The 9,104-nt window shown below is 30.3% G+C and overlaps 1 protein-coding gene across 6 annotated transcripts in view; it reads left to right on the top strand.

Moving 5' to 3' along the window:
• Kif3C (Kinesin family member 3C) overlaps positions 1-9,104 on the top strand; it is a 42,506-nt gene extending 33,402 nt beyond the window's left edge. For 2 of the 6 annotated variants that reach the window (XM_067047756.1, XM_067047757.1), the window contains exons 14-17: positions 1,097-1,179; positions 7,024-7,129; positions 7,207-7,356; positions 8,845-9,104. In XM_067047756.1, the coding sequence (XP_066903857.1) occupies positions 1,097-1,179; positions 7,024-7,129; positions 7,207-7,356; positions 8,845-8,942 (437 nt within the window). In that variant the 3' untranslated portion in view covers positions 8,943-9,104. Of the gene's footprint in view, positions 1-1,096; positions 1,180-1,453; positions 1,501-7,023; positions 7,134-7,206; positions 7,357-8,844 lie in introns of those variants that run through there. The other 4 variants (XM_067047758.1, XM_067047760.1, XM_067047759.1 and 1 more) reach the window with 4 other exon arrangements.

Here is a 9,104-nt window from a genome sequence, read left to right as displayed (position 1 = left end):
ATATAATTATAATAATTTTATAAAACAGGAATGATTTCAATAATATAATCAAACAATATTAGACACTTGTAACTTATCTAAAACAGTTACTAGGTATAGTGTAGCTTATGAGTGGCACATATTTAGGAACTTTTTTATGGAATAACTAAACCAGATTGCATCTCTTTGTAGTAATTCTCAAACATAATTTTAACAAAAAGCAAGGACAATAGAAAAGTATTATAACTTGTTTTAAATATACTGACCTCAACAAAAAAAAAAATTAAATAAAATATTTATTCGTATTCAAATATTTTTACCTGACTATACTTGCTAAATAAAGTTTTACAATTATTGAATTTTCTGTTCAATATTCTGACTTATGCACTGGATAGAATATTCCAGAAATGGACATTTCTTTTTTTGAAGCCAAACCAGGTGTGCAGATTATTAACCCAGCTTTTTTGTTCCCTAAGAGGTGTCCTGTCAGCATTTATCTCATAGTAGATGATTTGTACTATTTTAAAATAAATAGATGTGATGATAACAAAAATATTTATGATTATTTTCAATGCAATTTGAAATTCAAATTATAAAATGTAGCTCTTCTATCAGGGGCTGAAGAGTCCAGATTTCGTTAAAGATATGAGGTAGGTGGGGTGGTAACATCAAAGGGTCAACAGAAGGTAGACAAAAAAAACAAAACAAAGCAGATGAAATACTGGAAAATATTGACGTTTATTTCCCAATATGAGTGAAATGCTCAAGGTTACATCTCTCCCGGTCTAAAAACTTCCCAATTCAGCTTTTTTAATTCGCTATGATGATTTGACGAATGTTTGCCCAAAGATAACAGTCAGTAGACTCGACTAATTGAACTGATCACATAAACTGATGTTCAAACTATTCTATTTAAACAGATATATTTCTCGAAAATTATAAAATCATTTTGTAGTTATTAAATGTTTGTACTGAAAACACATTAAAGGGGTTAACACATTCATTATAGAATTTACATCTAAGAAGCATTTATAATTTTTTATCAATCGTATTTTGTCTGGCACAGCCAAATTATATGTAAACTAAAGACTTTAGTTGGTAATTGGTAATTATATAGGAATTCCATGGAGGTTACCTTCTCAGACTGCCCCAGGTAGACTTCAGGCAAGCATTGATAGCAGCGTCAAAACCCTGACTCAGGTCAATGCCATTAATTAATCATTAACACATGTTCTTCATAATTTCATTTTATTCAAATTAATTGTAGATGAAATAAATGTTTAAAATACAATTCATCACAATTATGCACTTTTTCAATGAAAGGTGGAATAATACAGTGCATGGAACACCCAAAGCCATTCAAGCATTGTGTATGTTTATTTTCTATAACATTAGAGCAATAATTTTTTTTATGGCCATTATTAATGACTTTTAAAATAGTTGTGGCTTTGTTTTGTTATTGTGCATGCTTCAGGGCGAGATGGAGTGTGCATCGAAGTGGTAAAGAAACCAGCTTTTGAGGTGCATTTATATACCACTTTAAATTCACTAGCTCACCAGCATTTTTTAAAATACTCTCACTTTGTTTAGCACGCTAAGTGCCACAATGGTCTCAAACAGCAATTGTACTTTGTAGAATTATATATCGCGTAAATGGACCATGCCACAAAGTTTCTTAAAAAATTGAGACTACTTAATAATAATAATAATAATAATAAATGCTTCTTCCTCTGAGGTCCTCCAGGCTTCTATAGAGCTTTATCTGCACCTCAGTTGGAGAGGGGCACATAAGTCTCCTTTGCTCGGAAAAAAGCTTGCATGTTTGGAGTATGTTTTCGGCATTTTTCTCAGCTTCTCTACACTCATAATAATAAATACTTAATAATAATAATAATTAATATTAAATTGTCAATAATTAAATTGTAAATTGATGTTTAATCCATTTATTTATTTATGTTTTGATAGCTATAGAGTATTAAACTTATTTCCAATATTATTTTGGGCAATGTAACTTACTTAAAATAATTAAGTTTAAACTCAAAACATAAAAATTTGGTTTGCACGTTATTCTCATAAATAATGTTATTATGCAATATAATTAAAGTTATAATCATAAAGATTGTTTTCTTGAGAAAAAGGGCTATCCGACCTGTCCCCATCTTCTGATGATATGAAGAGGGAGTAGCAAAAATTCTTAAGCCACCCAAAATTTAAATCCAGCCTCGGCTTCTGTAAGTAGAGCCGGGCCACAGTTTTGTCTATCTTGTTCTAATATGTACTGGAAAATAAAATAGTTACTTCTAATTGCTGACACAAAATTTTATGATCATTGCCAATAATGTATCGACTATTGATCCAATACCAATATTGGAATACAATTTGATCACTCCTTTTTATTTTGTTTTATTTCCTCATCTTGCTAGTTGTTTGCTACTTTTTATTGCTTGTATGATATTAAAGTAATTTGAAAGAACCCTAAATATACTTTTCTTCGGATGAGCATTGTTGAAGTAGTGATTTATCAGAATTTTCTTTAATGCGTTTATTAAGTTTACTGCCTAATAATTCATCAAACTTGCTGATGAGATTTTAACCAGATCTGTAAATTTTCATTATTGCCCAAATATGCCTCCTATTGTACCTATCCGGACTAATCATTGGTCCATATCTTGTTCCATTGTGCAAACTTTCTCTTGAATCAACTAAAAGAAATCAGTTTATTTTCCAATTTAAAATTTTATTACGTAACCAAATTTATATAACAAGATGGAATTTTAGGCAAAAAATCAAAATTTCTTTTGTCTTGTGGCACTTAATGTGTTAAATTTAATTTATAACTATAACTATTTTTTTTTATTTTATTTTTAAATGTTGCATGCTATATACTTATCAAAAATGCAATATTTAATTTATATATAATAAAATATCTTGTTTGAGACAGGTTTGTTTGTTAGTTCTTCAGCCATTCTGACCATTCTCAAGGATCAATCAACTTAATCACATAGCCAACATTGGTTATCACACTATTGTAGGCTATAAACTCTATTACTATATCAACAATACATTCCATGTTGATATAGTAATACAGTGAAACAGACATTCTAAACTAAATAATTATAATAAGTGAAACTGTGATAACAGTAGGTTGTAGCGAGAGGGAGCAAGTGGTTGAACCACAACTCACCAGAGCGCTCCACCTCGAGCCTCACCAAAGCTCTCAAATTTATAAATCACTTCATTTTGTAAAAAGACATTGTCATTTTTGTATATTAATAATTTCTGTACATAATACTTAGCAATAAAAAGATCCACAACCTTTCCAGGGTCTAGACATAACCGCCTTCAGCGGACCCTGTGACTCATCTTATACTGCCATACGGCAAATGAAGTCAATATGTAATTTGATTATATTATATATCTGTAATTGTTAATATATATAAATAAAGAGGTTTAGAAAATAAAAAAAAGGGTCCAGACATGGCACAGGTGGCGTATACACTGCTTGAGATAGAGAAGTTCATTGCCAATCTATGCTCGCAAAAGTTGTTATTTCTGTACACACACCTGAGACGATGGCCTATCTCCTCTCCCTTTCTCCAGCAATCTTAGTCCATCTGCTTCATCTCGGCAACTAAGATTGTAACCTAATTCCTAACGGTTACACTGGTCCATCCACTTCATCTCGGCAACCAGTGTAATTTCCCGGCTCTAGTCCATCCGCTTCATCTCGGCAACTAGAGCTGCACCTAGCCTTATCAGCTTACTGGTCCGTGTGCTTCATCTCGGCAACTAGTAAGCTGGCTCCTATCTTGACAGTTCTAGTCCATCCGCTTCATCTCGGCAACTAGTAAGCTGGCTCCTATCTTGACAGTTCTAGTCCGTCCGCTTCATCTCGGCAACTAGTAAGCTGGCTCCTATCTTGACAGTTCTAGTCCGTCCGCTTCATCTCGGCAACTAGAACTGTTACTCTACCTCAGACTCTCTCACCTAGACCTCCTCTACCTGCGTCAGTGTCCAGGGCTCATCCTCTGGCACGGCCGTTCCTAACTTATAATGAATACGCCTTGTCATGGGCCTTCTGTAAAGAGATATCAGGCTAGAAATCGCCTAAGACTAGACAACCCCGACAAGGTAATTTACACATTATGATAAAAATTAATTTATTATTGCATATTGTTCCCTAATTTAAGAAGTTTTATAGGTTATTGACTAATGATAAAATCTTACAATGGCATAATAGCCAACAACAGTGTGATAACCAATGTTAACTATGATATTGTGAATAAATTGATAGATCCTTGAGAATTGCTGAAACATAGGAGTTTAAAGATAATAAAAAAGTGTGAGACTATATGGATATTTTTGTTATAATTAATATAGCAAAATTTAATGTAATTTTATGAATTATTTATTAGTCCATTCTGACATCCATGAAATATTTTAAACCACTAGTTATGGTTTTAGAATTTGTACATGTATTTAAATTTTATTGGCACTACTGGGGAATCCAGACTTGGTTCATAAGCCATCTTTTATCTTCTCGTCTTGCATTGGTCTATTGTGGTATGCAGTCATTATGGGAAGTGGATGTTAGGATTAGAACTCATTATCTTTTCATTTCTATGTACTTATAAATTTATATCTATATTTTTAGAGTTTTTATATTTCTCAAATGATGTAATGTTTAAAGCTAATATTTATGTACAATTTTTAAAATCTCATGAATTATTTATATGATGATTATAGTAAAGAAAGGAATAATCCTCAGATGGTAGCGATTTCCCTATAGTATTGGGCTAACAATGAAACTTTTTTTGTGATACAAGGGCGAAAAAAATTTGAAATTAGTCTAAGGGTATGGGCCAATGCACCCTAAGAGCCAAGAAAAAAATATTTTATTAATTTTGGAAATTGTATCGTTTTCAAGTTTTGCTCTGCATCAATCTAATGGTTATTATATACCAACCAATTTGTTCTATTGTGTTGAATCAAAACAAAATAATTTACCTGGTTGGTACAGAAAAATGTATTAGGCCGAAAAATATGATATATGTTCACTATCAAAACAATTGGAATTGGTTGATGTTGCAAAGTGGGCCAGACGTAGTTTTTGTTTTTCATGAAAATTCATATTTAGTAGTTTTAGGCACTGAGAATCTGACTAAATTTTTCTTGGAAAAAAATATTTAGCCTACATTACAGGAATCTTTTAGTTTTTTGTGATTTTGTACAAAATTGAACTAATTTAAAACAATCGGAAATATTTTTTTTGTAATTTTACACCAGAGAAAAAATTAACTGGTATATTATTCCCACTATGCCATTATAAGAGTACAGTATTGAAATAATTCAAACTGACTCGCCTAACAAATTAGGATGAAATATTTTTGTGGGGAAAAATGAAGTAGATATTCGTTTTTTGCACCTAAAAAAATCCTTTATATATATACAAATTTTAATATTAACTAGAAAATCAATTTTTTTTGCTCAAAAATTTTATTTTATTAGGGGCCTTGAATTTTTTTAGAAAATCAGAAAAATTGAAATAACTTTAACACCACTCAACCAATCCACACAAAGTGTGGAAGTGCTTTAGGGCTATCTAAACACCACAAAGTAATACAAACCAGACCTTTGTCAAACAAACCAGACTCATTAAAACCAGAGATATAAAAAAGTTTTTCTTTATTTGAAACTACTTTTTTCTATGAAGTGTTTGAAAATTAGTTTAAAGTGTATTTTGAGGCACTTTTATAGTGTATTTACCCACTTACAAACTTTCAAATAACACACCTACGTCAGTAAAAGTAACTAATACAGTTTTGAAAATATGTCCTCACAAACCCGAGATGAGCAAAAATTAGCTATAGTTGAAACTAAAATTTCCATGGTTATGACCTTTATTCATGAATGAACCATTAATAAATAAATAAAATATTTTGGGTTGTGGACCTCCTCTCCAGAACATTTATTCATTTTATTAAAAGGCTCTAATTGGAGAGCTCTCAGTAACTATATAAAACAGGATACACTAGCAAGAGCCCAATTGGTTAATATTTGAGGAATGCCATACCACATTTTGCTACCATTGCTTTGTTTGGTTTTTTAATAATAAATAATATCTTGTTATTTTAAATTATTGACTAGTTAAAATCATTATTTTTAAATATAAGAAGATGGTCAGGGTTGCGGTCAAAAGAGAAACAAAAATAGTTTACAACTGTTTATTTTCCGACGTTTCGCCCCACTTTGCAGGGCTTCATCAGGGCTAAAAAGATACAAAAAAAAAAAAAAAGAAAACTGAGAATATTACAACAATAAGATACAATTAGTTAATTTAAGCTAGGATAAATATTATGTAAAAATAAAGTGATAAGAAATTACACATAAATAAAAGGAAGGAAGACATAAAATAAACTTGAATAAACAATGATAAGAATAAAAATAAGTAACAATGGCAAGAGTAATTTTTTTTTTTTTTTAAATCCGTAAAATAAAAAAGAAGAAATTAGAGATTAAATAAATGTCTGTTTTCTTTTTTTTTTTTTGTATCTTTTTAGCCCTGATGAAGCCCTGCAAAGTGGGGCGAAACGTCGGAAAATAAATAGTTGTAAACTATTTTTGTTTCTCTTTTGACCTCAACCCTGACCATCTTCTTATATATCAATTTTTACAGTTAACTATATATACATATATACATTATTTTTAAAGTATATAACGTATTTTTTTAAAAGTTTTGTTATTTATATTTTTAGTTAAAATTCCACAGACAGGTGTTCTTCCATTGTCTATAAGTATTTTGTAAATTGTTGCATGGAAACATTTTTTGAATAAACACATTTTAATAAAAAATAAATATCGTATCCTAGACAATTTTTAGCTATTAGTTTCAACAACAGCTAATGTTTGCCTAATTCTATCAGAAACTATGTGTCATCAGACCCATCTGAAGCCCACTACCAAGGCTCTCACAGACTACCATATGGGAAACACTGCTATTTTGACTATGCTGTTTTTGTTTTTATTTATAGTTTATTTTTACAGAAACTTGAAAAAAGTGAAGAAGAAGATTTTGCAGGAAACTATTTCAAGCCCAAACGAGCTATGGAATTACTAACGAAGGCACATCAGGATGTTGCCAGAGCAAACAGTAGGTATTTATTTATAGATAATATAAATATTTATAGACAAATGCTTCCTATTTTTTAATTTACTTAAATTTTGTAGATTTCATGTATGGGAATAAGGGAATTGGAATCAATCTTCAAGGTTCTTTAAATGCAATTAATACCTTGTCATCCCTGAAAACTCAGACTCAAAATAACTTTCTGAATAATTCATGGAGTGGTCCTCCTTCAAGTTTGAATGGATGGATTGGTATGTCTTTTTTAGTTTTAGGTGTATCTATTTAAATAGTCAATATCTTAATTAATAGTCAAAGTACTCTAATTTTAGAAAATTAATTTAAGTAATAATATAAAGACAAACTCCAAATGACTATGAAAGTTCTCTTAATGGAAGCACCTATTAATAAACAAATTTACAAAAGTCTTGGCCCACAAGGTATATATTTATTGCATTTCAATACTTTTATTACGAAACTGCTCAGAACTTTTCACTTCTTTTTGACAGACACGATTCCTAAAATATGAATGTACAAAGTCACTATTTCACAGGTATTAATGACTCTAGGAGGTATGAATACAGCATATCAATGAATTTTCATAGCATTCAATACATGTAAAAACAAATTAAACTCCCTTCCTCAAAATTTGAGGTTCTACATTTGAAGATATGTTTAATGCAAAAATGGATTTAAAACATCCATCTATGGGCCTTGCATGGCTTTCCTCCAAAACAACAGCATGAATTTTCTATTAATCTGAACCATAGTCACAGATTTTCCCAAGATGATCGAAACTCAAAGTACTGTCCACCAATTTTTAAATTTGTGTCCTACAAAATGATGGCTAAGATAAAATATCTTTAGAAAGATACATTGATTATTTTTTAAAATATAAAAACACATTATTGTTTTTACTTTTGGATTTAAATGATATTACAGCTTAATTTAATTTATTTATTTATTTTTTTTGCCATGACTCCCATTGGAGTCCTATACTGCCTAACCATGGTTGGGGTTAAAAGTTTTTCATTTTGTGAGACCTCCACTAAATGAAAAAAGTCAACGCCCTAGGCCAAATTCGAACCAGCACCACCAATAGACATCAAATTGGTAAGACTGTCTTTAACATTGAGCTACAGGCGGCCCAATTTTATTGTTCTTTTAATAATAGCCCTTTCTTAACAGAGGGCACTGTATAATGAATAAAATCATAAGTTAAAGAAAATAAAACGGATGTACAGTGAAATGTAAAATTAAATAACTTTTTTTTAATAATTTATTTATTGTTATTTACAACTGTACAAAAATATATACAACCAGTAAATTTGCTGTTAATTATGAAATAACATGATACAAATATGTGGAAAATTTACCCATTGATAGAACTCAAAAAAATTAAATAAGAATAACAAAAAAGTTTTAGAAAATTAATGAAAACAGAAATAATAACAGAATAACTCTGGCTCACCAAACTCAAAACGTCGGCTCACAGAAAATAGTTTTTTCTATTACCGCACCTGGACCATCTTCCTTTTATTATTACTCACGGTCAATCATCAATCTTCCAAAATTTAAGATTTATAGTTCATAACCTTAATTTTTATTCAACAGGACATTTTCCTTCCTATAACTTATATGAGTTTAGAAATCTTAAAAACTAAAAATGGAAGCATTCAATCATACCATTTATTAAACTTTTCCTTAATTTTTAATTGCCTGTGATTTTCCGTTCGTTTCAGATTCACCTGCTCGAAAACCAGTAAGGCTTGAGTCTCTGCCTCTAGTGGATCGTAAACCAACTGCAAAGCCTCAGCTCAACACTTTAGATGTGATATAATGTTATGTTAATTTTTTCAAAGAATATTTTGTTGAATTATTAATAGTTTATTATTCCTAAATTACTGGGACCAAATGGACCAAATGTGCCTTTTACATTTTAAATGAATATATCAATAATTATTTTATATGAATGTTATAATAAATTTATGGGTGAAATCAA

Source organism: Halyomorpha halys, unplaced genomic scaffold, assembly GCF_000696795.3.
Source record: "Halyomorpha halys isolate HHAL.00 unplaced genomic scaffold, Hhal_1.1 Scaffold835.1, whole genome shotgun sequence".
Classification (NCBI taxonomy): Eukaryota; Metazoa; Arthropoda; class Insecta; order Hemiptera; family Pentatomidae; genus Halyomorpha; species Halyomorpha halys.
This window is presented reverse-complemented; position numbering and strand designations above follow the sequence as displayed.